Genomic DNA, 14,251 nt, shown 5'->3' with positions numbered 1-14,251 from the left:
GGGTGTTGGGGCGGTGGCGCGTCCCGCCGGGTTCCCCGCTGTCATGGCGGCCACCGGGGTGCTGCCCTTCGTCCGCGGCGTCGACCTGAGCGGTAACGACTTCAAGGTGCGGGGGCGGCACCTGCTGTAGGGGCGGTACCGGGTGTAGGGCGGTACCCGGTATGGGGCGGTACCCGGTGTGGGGCCGGGCGGGGTGGGGGGAGAGCCGGCGGAAGTGCCATGGATGGGAGGGACTGTCAGGCCTGTCCGCTCCCCGCCAGGCCCGGCCATCCCCGAGGTCCCCGCTTAGGGCCGGTCAGTCCCGGCCCTTGTTGTGACCCTGGCAGGCCCTGCTGTGTGAGCGGGGCTTTGGAAGGCCGGGAGGTGTCAGCCCACAGTCCTCATCCTGTAGGGCTGGGTGACCTCAGTCTGCAGATCCCAGTCCCATAAGGCTCCCGTCCTTAAATCCCATCCTTAAATCTCGTTCTCATGGGGCTGGGTGATCCCAGTCCCCAGCTCCATAATACTGGGTGATCTGTCCCTCAGCAGCCCCACAGCACCAGCCCTGTCTCTCCATTGTCACCCCACGGGTCATACAGTTTCTCTTACCTTCATGCCCACACAGGGTGGCTACTTCCCAGAGCATGTGAAGGCCATGACCAGCCTGCGCTGGCTGAAGCTGAACCACACAGGGCTCTGCTACCTGCCCGAGGAGCTGGCTGCCCTGCAGAAGCTGGTGAGCAAACAGGGGATGGGGCACTTGGGGGGGCTGCGCAGCCAAGAACCTGCTGCCTGCCTGCCTCGTGTGCCAGCGTCTAATAATAGGGGCTGAGTGAGGAAGTGTGGTTGAAATTGGATGCAGGAGTTGTTAGGAAAGGGGCTGAGGCTGATGTGTACTGGGTTTCACCTTGTTTTCTTAGAAAACCAGACCAGAAACCACACTCTCTTCCTCTGCCTGTTAATAGAAGGGAAGGGTGAAAGTTTATGGGGAGAATTAAAGGTTTGGGCTCTCTTAGCAAAAGCGAAAAAAGAAAAACAAGCAGCAGCCAGCAGCTGCCTGGAATTATTCCCTGGCAGCTCGAGTTCTGTGCGTAGCTGTTGGTGGAGCCCATGGCTGAGCTTTGCTCTGGTGGTTCCTACAGCATATTATGGACATGCTGGAGCCCCCCAGCCAGTTTGGGACCCCAACAGCCCAATATGGGTCAGGGCTGAGCTCTGCTCCCCTCACTACTCACTGGGGCTTTGTCCTGATTCCCCACAGGAGCACCTGTCCGTCAGCCACAACAGCCTTACCACGCTTCATGGCGAGCTGTCCAGCCTGCCCTGCCTCCGGGTGAGTGTCCCGTTGTGCATCCCATGCAGTGGGGATGGTGGGCTCTGGTCCTCCTGAGGGGCTCAGCAGTTGCTGGAGCCGGGTGGTGGCTGCAGTCATTCCTCTCTGTCCACTTTGAAGGCAATTGTGGCACGTGCAAACAGCCTGAAGAACTCAGGAGTCCCCGATGACATCTTCCAGCTGGAGGATCTTTCAGTGCTGGTAAGTGCAGACTCTCCATGCTGCCCTTTCCCACAGTAAGAGCTCCAGCCTGGACTCCTGGTCACGCTCCTTTGTGCTCTTCAAGGAAGCACGTGGGACTGAAGAGCATCTGGAACGTGGTCCCAAAGATGCCCCATGATCCTTGGGGGTGGGCGGTAGTTGTGTTATGGGGGACTCATCCCAGGACTGAGGATGATTCCTGCTTTCATCCCCCAGGACCTGAGCCGCAACCATCTGACTGAGTGTCCCCGGGAGCTGGAGAATGCCAAGAACATGTTGGTGCTCAACCTGGGCCACAACAGGTGGGGATCCTGGCAGCACAGCTCCCCCTGACCGTGACCACCTCCACCCGTCACCTCCACTCCCCTCTTCACTCTGGGTCCCCCTCTTTGGGTTGGATCCAGGGCCACCCTGAAGGTCCCCATGTCCCCGCAGTATCGAGACCATCCCTAATCAGCTTTTCATCAACCTCACGGACCTGCTTTACCTTGACCTGAGCAACAACAAGCTGGAGAGCCTCCCTCCACAGATGAGACGCCTGGTGCACCTCCAGACCCTCATCCTCAATGACAACCCCCTGCTGCACGCACAGCTCCGGTACGGCTCCATTTTGTGTCTGGTTCCCAAGATAGTGGAGCCACGCAGGGCCATGCCCTGATGCTGTCTCTGTGACACACAGGCAGCTCCCAGCAATGACAGCCCTGCAGACCCTGCACCTCCGGAACACACAACGCACGCAGAACAACCTGCCCACCAGCCTGGAGAGCCTGGTCAACCTGGCAGGTAGGGCTGTGTTGGGGTGTTGCATCGGGGCTGTCCTGGTGTGTGTCCTGGTGGCCTCAGCCCCATTTGTTCCCCAGATGTGGACCTGTCCTGCAATGACCTCAGCCGTGTTCCCGAGTGCCTCTACACGCTGGGCAGCCTGCGGCGCCTCAACCTCAGCAGCAACAAGATCACTGAGCTGTCCCTGTGCATCGACCAGTGGACACAGCTGGAGACCCTCAACCTGTCCCGCAATGAGCTCACCTCCCTGCCTGTGCGTGTTGTCCCCATCCCTCCGTCATGTCCCCACTCCTCCATTGTGTCCCTTCCCTGGCTGCAGTGCCAGCCCTCACCCCACCACCTTCCCCTTCCTTCCCCAGTCTGCCATCTGCAAGCTGACCAAGCTGAAGAAGATGTACCTTAACTCCAACAAGCTCGACTTCGATGGGATCCCCTCGGGCATTGGCAAGCTCTCCAACCTGGAGGAGTTCATGGCGGCCAACAACAACCTGGAGCTCATCCCTGAGAGCTTGTGCAGGTAGGGGGCAGCCCCCGGCCAGATTTGAGCTGTCCCCAAGAGGGGACACGTGGAGGTGGGAGATGATGGGGTGGAGGGTCCTGAAGAATGCAACCCTGGCACAGCCCTGTCTCAGCATCCCCCCACCCCGCAGGTGCTCCAAGCTGCGGAAGCTGGTGCTGAACAAGAACCGCCTGGTGACGCTGCCAGAGGCCATTCACTTCCTGACAGATGTGGAGGTGAGAGCCCAGCACTGTGTGTACCCCTGGGGTCTGAGGGATGGGGTGAGGGCAGGGCGCTGCCTGCAGCCTGGTGCATGGTCCCCCATCATCTCCCCAGAGCTTGCAGTGCTTTGAGCACTCCCATCCTACCTCACATCCTTGGTGTTTCCGTGCCTCAGAGCACTGAGTTCTCCCATCCCCTTGGCAGGTCCTGGATGTGCGTGAGAACCCCAACCTGGTGATGCCCCCAAAGCCAGCAGAGCGGACATCAGAGTGGTACAACATCGACTTCTCCCTGCAGAACCAGCTCCGCCTGGCCGGAGCCTCACCAGCCACCGTGGCAGCTGCTGCAGCAGGCAAGTGGACAAGGAGGCACGGCCCTGTGCCATGCCTGGGGGGTCCCGCTGCTTCTCACCCCGTCCCACTGTCCCCAGGGAGCAGCACCAAGGACCCACTGGCCCGCAAGATGCGTCTGCGGCGGCGCAAGGACTCAGCCCAGGATGACCAGGCCAAGCAGGTGCTGAAGGGAATGTCAGATGTGGCCCAGGAGAAGAACAAGAAGATAGAGGTAGGTCTGCATCCAGCCCTGTCCCACCATGGGGTGTCCCACCTGGGTGACCCATCCCTGTCCACGCAGGAGAGTGGGGAAGCAAAAGCTCCGGATCTGAAGACACGGCGCTGGGACCAGGGCCTGGAGAAGCCCCAGCTGGACTACTCAGAGTTCTTCAGTGAGGATGTGGGGCAGCTGCCTGGCCTCAGCATTTGGCAGATCGAGAACTTCGTGCCCACGCTGGTGGATGACGCCTTCTATGGGAAGTTCTATGAGGCCGATTGCTACATCGTGCTGAAGGTACAGCAGGGCAGTGGGGATCCCTGTGTCCCCAGGGCATTTTGCAGCCCTTCTCACACCCTGTCCCTCCACAGACCTTCCTGGATGAGAACGGCTCCCTCAGCTGGGAGATCTACTACTGGATTGGGCAGGAGGCCACTCTGGACAAGAAGGCGTGTTCTGCCATCCACGCCGTCAACCTGCGCAACTACCTGGGGGCCGAATGTCGCTGCATCCGTGAGGAGATGGGGGATGAGAGCGATGAGTTCCTCCAGGTGAGGCTGTCCCAGTGCTCCACACAGCCCCAGCCTTCCATTCCCCACCCTCACCCCCTTTTCTTTGCCCCTAGGTTTTTGATAATGACATCTCCTACATCGAGGGTGGCACGGCCAGCGGGTTCTTCACTGTTGAGGACACTCAGTACATCACCAGGTAGGGCTGGGGGCAGGCGGCTGGGAGGGGGGACACGGGGCAGGTGGTGCCCCATGTTCAGTCATGGCCATCTCTCTCCCCCAGGCTGTACCGTGTCTATGGGAAGAAGAACATCAAGCTGGAGCCAGTGGCACTGAAAGGGACATCCCTAGACCCCCGGTGAGCAGGGAAAGAGTGAGGGAACATATGGGTCCCTGAAAAGGGACAGGGAGCCGGGTCCAAGCCAAGACAGTGTGGCTGCAGCTTTGGGGTGGAAATGAGCTGCCCTTCTTTAAGATCAGGGATTCAAATCCCATGCAGAGGCTTTACCTGCTTCACAAAGACCCCAAGTGTGGGGAGGATGGTGGTGCATCCTGCTCCCTTCCTCATCTGCTCTTATCTCCATGTTCTCCAGCTTTGTCTTCCTCCTGGACCACGGTCTGGAGCTTTTTGTGTGGCGGGGAAGCCGGGCCACGCTGAGCAGCACCACCAAGGCCAGGTTAGAGCTGGGATCCTGGGCTGGGGACCAAAGGTAGCAAGGAGCCCAGCTCACCCTGCGCTCCCACAGACTCTTTGCTGAGAAGATCAACAAGAACGAGCGCAAGGGCAAAGCAGAGATCACACTGCTCTGCCAGGGCCAGGAGAGCCCCGAGTTCTGGGACGTTCTGGGGGGGCAGCCCGAGGAGATCCAGCCCTGCGTCCCCGATGACTTCCAGCCCCACAAACCCAAGCTGTACAAGGTGAGGAGCTGCCGCCCTCTGTGGGGTCATCGCTGTGCCACGGCCATCCTCACCCGGTGTCCCTGTTCTCTGCAGGTTGGCTTGGGGCTGGGTTACCTGGAGCTGCCCCAGATCAACTACAAGCTGTCGGTAGAGCACAAGAAGAGACTGAAGGCTGATCTGATGCCTGAGATGCGCCTGGTAGGACATAGGATGGGGAGGGAGGCTCTCCTGTTCTGACCCGTGAGATGGGTTCTGCTCTCTCCCTGCCTCCAGCCATGCTCTGGGGTATCCTGGGTGCAGGATGCTCTGCTTATCCCAGCTGGCCTTGGGGAGCATTTCAGCCTGGGAAAAGCTCAGCAGTACCTGACCCTGTCCCTCCTTTGTGTCCCCAGCTGCAGAGCCTGCTGGACACCAAGAACGTGTACATCCTGGACTGCTGGTCTGATGTCTTTATCTGGATCGGGAGGAAATCTTCACGGCTGGTGCGAGCAGCAGCACTGAAGCTGAGCCAGGAGCTGTGCGGGATGCTGCACCGCCCCAAGCACGCCATGGTCACACGGAACCTGGAGGGCACCGAGTGTCAGGTGGGGGGACACTGATCTGAAGGGCAGGGATGGGGTTACACCTGGAGCCTTCTGCTCCTTCTCCCTACCCAGTATCCGCTGCGTTTAGGTGTTCAAATCCAAGTTCAAGAACTGGGATGACGTCCTGCAAGTGGACTATACCCGCAACGCTGAGAACGTGCTGCAGGAGGGTGGCCTGGCCGGCAAGGTGCGCAAGGATGCTGAGAAGAAGGACCAGATGAAGGCTGACCTCACCGCGCTCTTCCTGCCCCGGCAGCCCCCCATGCCCCTGAGTGAGGTAGGGCTGGGGATGCCCCACGTGTCCCCCGTGGCAGCAGCAGGTCTGGGACTCCGTGGGCTGACTGGGCACATGGGGATCCACAGGCAGAGCAGCTGATGGAGGAGTGGAATGAGGACCTGGATGGGATGGAGGGCTTTGTGCTGGAGGGCAAGAAATTCGCACGGCTGCCCGAGGAGGAGTTTGGCCACTTCCACACACACGACTGCTATGTCTTCCTCTGCAGGTAAACACAGTTTGTCGCTCCTGGGGCTACTGAGCCCCTGCATCCCCCATTACCCTGCCCAGATCCCACCTCAACCTGTCCCTGCACTCAGGTACTGGGTGCCAGTAGAATACGAGGAGGAGGAGGAGAAGGAAAAGAAGAGTAAAGGCAAAGAGGAGGAGGAGGGTGAAGAAGAGGAGGAGGAGAAACAACCTGAAGAAGATTTCCAGTGCATTGTGTACTTCTGGCAGGGCCGTGAGGCCTCCAACATGGGCTGGCTCACCTTCACCTTCAGCCTACAAAAGAAGTTTGAGAGTCTCTTCCCAGGCAAACTAGAGGTGAGTCCCTGTGCTGGGATTCCCTTGTACTGCCCATGGGGAACTGCTCCATAACCCAGCCCAGGCAGCCCCAGCCCTAAGGATCCCCCTGTGTGCTCCTGGAAGAGGAATATGGGGTCCTCCTGCTTGGCCTTGCTGCTCCCCTGTCCCCCTCTTTCCCTGGACAGAGGGCAGGGGGTGGCAGCTGAGATGAAGATGGCAGAGGTGCCAGCAGCCACCCACACAGCTGGAGCTTGGGGTTGTGCTGGGGGCCCCCTGCCCCTGCTGACACCCACCTTGCCCAGGTGGTGCGCATGACCCAGCAGCAGGAGAACCCCAAATTCCTGTCACACTTCAAGAGGAGGTTCGTCATCCACCGGGGCAAGCGGAAGGAGAAGGCCATCCCACCCCAGCCCAGCCTCTACCACATCCGCACCAATGGCGGAGCCCTCTGCACCAGGTCAGCTCCCCCTGACCTGTTGGTGCTGCCCAGGAACGCTGGGGGACCACAGCTCCTACTGATGGTGCCTCATGGGCTTCTCTTCTAGGTGCATCCAGATCAACACAGACGCTGGGCTGCTCAATTCTGAGTTCTGCTTCATCCTCAAGGTACTGCCTGAGGCTGACTATGTTTTCCCAGCAGCAAGGGAGGGGAGGGGGACCAGCCACACATCCCCAACCCCACCATTCTGCTCCCCCCAGGTCCCATTTGAGAGCACAGACAACCAGGGCATTGTCTACACCTGGGTGGGACGAGCTGCTGACCCTGACGAGGCCAAGCTGGCTGAGGACATTATGAACAACATGTTTGATGACTCCTACAGCAAGCAGGTGATGGGAATGGGGCTGTTTGGCTCAGCACCACCTTACCTGAGAGCTGTGAGGGATGGAAGAACTCGGCCATGTTATGTACACGACCCTTGTTCTCACAGGTGATCAACGAGGGAGAAGAGCCTGAAAACTTCTTCTGGGTGGGCATTGGGAGCCAGAAACCTTATGATGAAGATGCTGAATACATGAAGCACTCACGGCTCTTCAGGTGGGTTCTGGCCCAGGATGGGATGGTCCCATTCCTTGTCTCGCAGTGACACACCAGCCTTCAATAGGGCACTTGAGCCTCTGGGCTCCTCACAATGGGCAAAGCCTCTCCCTGCTGTCTTTCCATCCCTGGGCACCCCGTGGCTCAAACAACTCCTCCATCACCGAGTGCTGACACGTGCCACTGCTGTACTCCCCTCTGTCTCTCCTGTAGGTGCTCCAATGAGAAGGGCTATTTTGCCGTGTCAGAGAAGTGCTCTGATTTCTGCCAGGACGACCTGGCTGATGATGACATCATGCTGCTGGACAACGGGCAGGAGGTGAGCGGGGTGTGGGGCTGCGCGGTGCCCACCCGGATCCACAGCTGAGCCCATCTGCACATCTTTCCTCAGGTCTACATGTGGGTGGGCACCCAGACCAGCCAGGTGGAGATCAAGCTGAGCCTCAAAGCGTGCCAGGTAAGGCCCTGCGTGCTGAACTGAAGCACCTTCATCACCCCTCGGGTCTGTCTCCCATGCTGGGTGGGCTCTGATCGTGTCCCACACCCCAGGTCTACATCCAACACATGCGCTCCAAGGACCCCACGCGGCCCCGCAAGCTGCGGTTGGTGAGGAAAGGCAACGAGCCCTGGCCCTTCACACGCTGCTTCCACGCCTGGAGTGTCTTCCGTAAGCCCCCAGCGTAAGGGCCTGGGGGAGGGGAACACCCCACACTGAACCCCCCCACCCCCAGCATTCTGCACCACTCACGCCTGCACTCAACTGCTGGATCCACTTCTCTCTGAGCTGGGGCCAGTGGGGGGCACTGGGGTGTCCCTATATCCTCCCTTCTCCCAGCCCCTTCCCCTCTTTAGAGGCACATGGGGCAGTGTGGGTCCCTGCCTCCATCCTGCTCAGGGAAATTGCGGCTCCAAAGCAGCAAGAAGCTCCCTGCAGCTGGGGAGCAGGGGAGGATGCTTTGCTAAAGAGCACTGGGGGGGTTAGAGAGGGGCTCTCACCGTTTTTTGTGGTCCTGGAGAGATAGGACCGACCCCAAACAAGGCTGGACTATCAGCATCATATCAATAAAGGCTGCATTGTCACCACACAACCGTGCCAGGCTCTGACTGTGCCCCTCTGGCTCCCATATGGGGGCACAGCAGCCCCCCTCCACTCTAAGCCCATCCTCAGTGTCGCTGGCCCCAGGCAGCCAAGGTCCCCCAACACCCACATGCTGTCACTTGATATTAAATGCTTTATTTTCAATATTAAAAACCAGTATTTTTAATAACTAAACAATGCTAAATTCATATTACCAAAAAAAAAAGGAGGGGGGGGAGGGGGTGGGATTTCTACCAGGGACACTACAGCCCCAGCCAGGACAGGACCTGGGGCAGCGCTGCCTCTCCCGGCCCCCCCCGGCCCACACCAGATATGTACCGCAAAAGAGAGTTGGGGGGAGGGGGCCAAAAGGGCCCTGGGGATCCCCAGTATGAGATGGGCGGGCACCAGGCTGAGCCCCCACAGGGACAGAGCCACATCACCACAGCCCCTGCAGGGATGGGGAGCCCAGCAGGAATTTGGCACAGTGACACCCCCAGGGAATGGCAGGGGGGTTGCACAGGGCTGGGAGCCAGCATCATTGACCCTGCCCTCCCCGTTCCCCCAGCATGATCCCATCCCAAACCCACCCGTGGCAGGAATTAGTGTCAGAAAGGAGCAGCAGGCGGGGAGCCCAGCCTGGAGAATAGCCCTTGGAGAAGCCACTATGAGATAAAGGCCACCTGGGACCCCCCCCCTCCCCGAGCCCTGCAGCACCCAGCTGGGGAGCAGCAGAGGGACAGGAGGGCCCCAAGAAGGGGACAGTCCCCACGTGGCAGCCCGGACCCTCATGGCACACAGAGGAGGGGCTGTAAACTGCAGGGAGCCGGGCATGTAAACAGAGACAGGGGTCTGGGGGGGGCCATTCTGGGGGCTCCCAGCCCCCCCGTTGTTTGGTGCCTCCCCCCCGGGGACCAAAACCATGAGGCATATTGGGGGGGGCGCAAAAGCCATCACAGCCTCCCCTCCCCTCCTCACCAGCAGCATCCCCTGGGCTGGGGGCTCTGGAGCAGAGAACAGCTACACCGGACCATGGGAAAAATTACAACAACAAAAAAATCTTCCCCGGGAAGAGTTTGTGCAACACGGGGCCCCCCCAGCAACTCGGGGCCAGCCTGGGGGGGTCTGGGGCCGGCAGCCAGGCAAGGAGGTGTGGGGGGAACGTGCCGGAGCCGGGGCGCAGATGTTAGAGAGGAGACGAGTCTACGTTACGCTGAGGGGGCCGGGGGGGTCCAGTCGAGTCACGCATCCCGGGAATCCGAACACTGAGATGGGCCGGGGGGGCTGCGGGCATCAGTGATGCCTATGGGAGACACAGACCTTGAGCTCAGGGATAAGGGGATGTGGCCCCCAGGGGGCAGGGCCCAAAATGGGATGACAAGGGCCCTTTCCAGCCCCAAGGACACCATCCCCACATACCTCACTTGATGAGGATGCCTGCAGGTCGCACCTCGTCCTCACTGGCGTTCCTCATGTTCCTTTCCACCTCCTCTGAGGATCTGGGGGAGATGAACCAGATGCAGCCAGAGCTCCATAACGCCCTCAGAGCTGCTGGCAGCACCCAGAGCTGCTCCTCCCACAGCCACAACATACGCCAAGAAATCCTTCACTTCCTCCACCGTGATGTCCCCAGTGGTGTCCAGCGGGTTCTCCATGCTGCTGCTGGGAGAGTCGATGGAGCCGGGCGAGAAGGTGGCCTGGTGCTCCTCGGGGGACCCTGGGGAGCAATGGGGAGGGATGGAGATCCCACAGAGCCTTCACCCCCACAAACCTTGTGGTTGGGGTAGAAAGGACCCCACAGCACCAACCCCTGCTGTGGGCTGGTTACCCCCCACCACATCACATCTCCTTAAGTACAGGAAACGATGCCCAGCTCCAGAACGCATCCTCCCCCCGCTGTGTCCTTTTCCCACTCACGGTCACTGTCAGCAGGGGAATGGTTGGCCTCGGGGTTGTGAGGAACATGTGTGCCATTGGCTTGCTGCACCTTCGGCGTTGCTGTTGAGTTGCTGGAAGGAAACACAAGGAGAGGTCAGCTCTGGTGGCACGACACAGGGATGGACATCATGGGGTAGTTCCATGGGGTTGAGGAGCCCCCTTGGCCCGACCCACCTGAGACATGAGGTGTCCTGCAGCCGGGACACCTCCAGGCAGCACAGCGGCTCCGTCACATTCCTGGCGCTCAAGGAGAAGCGCTCAAATTCGGATGGCGAAATCAAGTAGAAACCCTGCCCGTGCTTGGTGAAGACGCAGGAGGCGATGCCGCTGATGTCCTCTTTGCGGATGCAGCTGTAGTGCACCTGCGGCTGCAGGGCAGGCACAGTGAAGATGTGGATGTCGCCCAGGTTGGTGAGGCAGGCCAGGCAGTTCTCCACGCGCTCCTCGGCGCCAGCACTGGCCAGGCTGACCAAGGCCACCTTCCGCACCCGGCAGCCCTCATGTGCAGTCAGCTTGAACTTGGTCTTGGCGCTGACTTTGGGCAGCGTGAAGACCTGGGGAGAGTGAGAAAGGCAAGAGGAGTTGGAGAAGCCCCAGACAGCACACTGCAAAGGCACCCTGAGAGCCACCCCATCCCTCTGGTAACCCCAGCCTGGATGCTCCTCCAGGTACTGGCATGTATAGGAACACCCAGATCAGAATGTTGGGGATGTCCGGTCCCATCCTCCATCCTTACACTCACCTTGAACTGCTCCTCCGAGGAGATGAGCATGGAGTGGCTGCCCTGCATGTCGGGAGCCTTGGCCAGGTCCCGTGACACCTCGTAGGGCTCTGGCAGTGGGTTCCCCCTCCCGTCCAGCACTGCGATGGCCACCACGGGCGCACGGTGCATCAGCTGGATCTCCTTCCCCAGCACCGCCTCCACCGCCCGCTCTGAGAACTTCTCCTGTGACGGCACCTCCAGGGCGTAGGCGAACACCGAGCCCGAGTTGGTCCCTGCCCACATTGTGGGGCCGTGGTGGGCAGCTGCAGGGGGAGAGAGATTGGAAAAAAGCCTGAGATGGCTCCTCCCCGTGGCACAGCACCGGACCTGGGGCTGCCTGCGGGTCTCACCATCTCGGAGGAAGGTGTCGGCAAAGTAAAGGCAGCGCACCACCCCGGAGAGCAAATCATCAGCCGAGCGGGGCTCAATGCGCCGCTGCACCGGTGTCATCTCCACCTCAGGGGGACCCGCCTGCTCAGCCAGCTGCGCGTTGGCCTCCTGCACCTTGCTGGAGGGGCTGCCGGCATTCAGCCTCTTCTTACCCGACACCCTGCTCTTGCGGATGCGGCAGAAGGATTGCCGCAGGGACTTCTTGAGGGACTTGACACGGGACAGGGGCCCCTCCATGGCCAGCGAGTCATTGGGGTGCAGCGTACACCTGGCCAACACTGGGTTGCGCCGGTGATAATCAAAGAGCCCGAAGCCGTGGCTGGTGCCAAAAGCCACCAGGTTCCACTTGGAGTGCAGGGTGACGGCGGTGACGGCAGCGGGGGGCACACACTGCACCAGGACGCTGGGCTGGAAGCCGGGGGTGAAAGCGATGGGGCCGTTCCGGGGTGCCAGGCGGTTGTGGCCCTTCCAGGTGAAGCCCTCGTGGTCCTGCAGCAGATCCACCGTGGCCACGCTGACAGCATGCTCAGATTTGTCATCACTCAGCTCCATCACCAGCACCTGCAGGGAGGGGACAAGGGGCCGGTGGGGGACACGAAGGGTCCCTGTGCGCTGGCTGCAGGGTGAACCCACGGGTGGGAGCTCTCTTGAGGGAAGGCTGCAAGGATTTGAGGCATCCTGCGTCACCTTGTCCCCCAGGTGCTACCTGCCCAGCTGTGCCAGCCACCACCATCTTGGCTGTGTATTTGCACAGAGCGATCTTCTGGATGCCCAGACGTGGATCATCGCTGTAGGGATCAAAGCAGCCCACCTGAGGAAGAAGGGACAGGTGTGTCACACACACAGTGGACAGCCAGCAGCACTGAGCACCACGCTGAGGGCAGCTCCATCCCCACACATCCCCAGTGCCCAGGAGTCCCCCTCCTCAGCCAGGACAGACCCATGGGTCAGGGTGTGCAGAACAAGTGTCCCTTGTGTCACTGAGGCAGCAGCTGTGCCCTGAGCGAGGGGACACATCCCCACAGTGCAGCTGGGATGGCTCCCACAAGCACGTTTCCCCCAAGAAGCAGGGGGTGCCGGGGGCTGCAGCACGGTGTGTGTGCCCCCCCAGGCCTTGGGGACATCACCTTGCGGAACGGCGGCCACTCCTCCTCGCCTGCCTGGTTGAGGCTATCGTTGTGCTCACAGTCGGTCTGGAAGATGTTGGCGGTGCCCAGCTTGTACAGCGGCTTCAGGGACACCCCTGAGGCATCCCAGAACCGCACCGTGCCGTCCTCGTGCCCAGTGAGAGGGCGGAGGGACAGGGTGGGGGTGATGCCATTAGCATCTGCTGGGCTAACAAGAGCCGCCTGTACGCTGGTGGCTGCGGTGCCAGGAAGGGCTGAGCGTGGGGACAGCGCGGTGGTGACAACGCTGCTGCCTGGCCACTGATCTGCACAGTGGGGATTGTCAGCCCAGCAGAATCCCCGCGTGCCCCACGCATTCCCAGGGCTTCAGGGTCCACCCCGCTGCCCCATCCCACTCCCACTGTCACCACATCCCACCACGGGAAGGGCTGAGGATGTCCCCTTCCCTCCCGGCACTGAGGGTCCCCCTTACATCACAGCCACCCCGATATACGCACCCAGTGAGAAGCAGACCTCTCTGCGTGGGCTCCTGGGCCAGGTTCTTCCCTCCATTGATGGGCCAGGCTGCAGAGGAGAGGCGTGGGCTCTGCTGCTCCCCAGCACTGACAATCCTCTCCCAGAGCTTGAGGGGCACATTGGAGATGTGATAGGAGCAGGTGATGGCGGAAGAGTGGAGCGGGGCCAGGTATGGGGCGGGGATGGTGGGCCAGCCCGGTGTCTGCAGGTCGATCACCACCAGCTCCTCCTCCACCAGCACCACCAGGGCACGGGGGTTCTCAAAGCCTCCCTCTGGCACCTCGGGGTCCTGCACTGTGAAGAAGTCAATGACGCGGGAGGTGAAATCCAGTGTGGCCAGGCTCTGGCCCTGCAGCACACTGACGCAGTGCCGGTCACCATAACTGGCCCGCGGCATGCCACCACTGAAGATGATGAAGGGGTTGCCTGACTCACATGACCGCCACAGGATTTTGCTGATGGCTTTGCATGGGAATGGACCTGAAATGAAGGTCATGCCACGTTTACAACACTCAGACCCTAACGTGATCCCGGAGCCCCCACGTGCCCCTTAGGAGGGGTTTGGGGGCAGGTGCCCACGCACCGTAGGGGATGGTGGCCATGACGGGCTGCTGGGTGCGCTGCCCGCTGCCGCCCACTGCCCACACCATGTAGCCGCCGTCACTGTGTGAGCTGACAATGTTCTTCCCACTGTGCTCCCAGGCCAGGCTCTCCAGCTGCTGGTTCCCAAGGAAGAGATGCTGCACAGTGCGTGTGCTCTGGTCCCACAGGGCCACCAGCCCCCGGCTGTACCCGATCAGAAGCCTCCCAGCATCCTGGGGGTGCTCCTGGATGGACTCCACTGGCCCCAATGCCTTCCCACAGCGGTAATCATTGGGCACGCTTTGTAGGATCTCATTCTGGAAGAGGGTTTTGTCCTCCAGCAGCACAAGGGCAGGTAGTGCAAGGAAATACACTGCTCCACCCTCAGTGCCCAGGCAGGCCACGGCACCCAGGGATGTGGGAAGGATCACTGTCACCCGTGTGATGCTGGGGGAGCAGC

General features: G+C 60.8%; 2 protein-coding genes across 2 annotated transcripts in view; one reads left to right on the top strand and one right to left on the bottom strand.

Moving 5' to 3' along the window:
- The first annotated feature begins 2 nt into the window (after positions 1–2).
- Positions 3–8,482, top strand: FLII (FLII actin remodeling protein). The gene is made up of 30 exons (XM_015876538.2): positions 3–106; positions 605–715; positions 1,241–1,312; positions 1,433–1,513; positions 1,730–1,815; positions 1,949–2,110; positions 2,193–2,296; positions 2,374–2,549; positions 2,656–2,813; positions 2,947–3,031; positions 3,222–3,369; positions 3,448–3,581; positions 3,651–3,863; positions 3,938–4,117; positions 4,192–4,274; positions 4,359–4,433; positions 4,669–4,752; positions 4,822–4,993; positions 5,069–5,173; positions 5,368–5,559; positions 5,648–5,836; positions 5,923–6,062; positions 6,154–6,379; positions 6,664–6,818; positions 6,907–6,967; positions 7,061–7,189; positions 7,291–7,397; positions 7,611–7,716; positions 7,789–7,854; positions 7,947–8,482. The coding sequence occupies exons 1-30, from the start codon at positions 44–46 to the stop codon at positions 8,079–8,081; spliced, it is 3,798 nt and encodes a 1,265-aa protein (XP_015732024.1). The 5' UTR covers positions 3–43; the 3' UTR covers positions 8,082–8,482.
- A 1,031-nt stretch (positions 8,483–9,513) lies between these two features.
- The window catches only part of LLGL1 (LLGL scribble cell polarity complex component 1), a 15,248-nt gene continuing 10,510 nt past the window's right edge, over positions 9,514–14,251 (bottom strand). Inside the window, exons 5-15 of the mRNA XM_015876552.2 lie at positions 13,793–14,238; positions 13,191–13,689; positions 12,694–12,847; positions 12,273–12,377; positions 11,527–12,127; positions 11,156–11,439; positions 10,588–10,967; positions 10,393–10,484; positions 10,069–10,192; positions 9,895–9,974; positions 9,514–9,778 (exon numbers count right to left, since the gene is read on the bottom strand). Coding sequence (XP_015732038.1) covers positions 9,896–9,974; positions 10,069–10,192; positions 10,393–10,484; positions 10,588–10,967; positions 11,156–11,439; positions 11,527–12,127; positions 12,273–12,377; positions 12,694–12,847; positions 13,191–13,689; positions 13,793–14,238 — 2,764 coding nt within the window. The 3' untranslated portion in view covers positions 9,514–9,778; position 9,895. The remainder of the gene's footprint in view (positions 9,779–9,894; positions 9,975–10,068; positions 10,193–10,392; positions 10,485–10,587; positions 10,968–11,155; positions 11,440–11,526; positions 12,128–12,272; positions 12,378–12,693; positions 12,848–13,190; positions 13,690–13,792; positions 14,239–14,251) is intronic.

Source organism: Coturnix japonica, chromosome 14 (assembly GCF_001577835.2).
Source record: "Coturnix japonica isolate 7356 chromosome 14, Coturnix japonica 2.1, whole genome shotgun sequence".
NCBI lineage: Eukaryota > Metazoa > Chordata > Aves > Galliformes > Phasianidae > Coturnix > Coturnix japonica.
Note: the sequence above shows the minus strand (reverse complement) of the source record. Positions and strands in the feature narration are given on the sequence as shown.

Coding starts and splice junctions, on each gene's coding strand:
- FLII (XM_015876538.2), top strand. CDS start 44: ATGGCGGCCACCGGGGTGCTGCCCTTCGTCCGCGGCGTCGACCTGAGC. Junction 1,514..1,729: donor TGGAGGATCTTTCAGTGCTG/GTAAGTGCAGAC, acceptor TTCATCCCCCAG/GACCTGAGCCGCAACCATCT. Junction 6,380..6,663: donor TCTTCCCAGGCAAACTAGAG/GTGAGTCCCTGT, acceptor CACCTTGCCCAG/GTGGTGCGCATGACCCAGCA.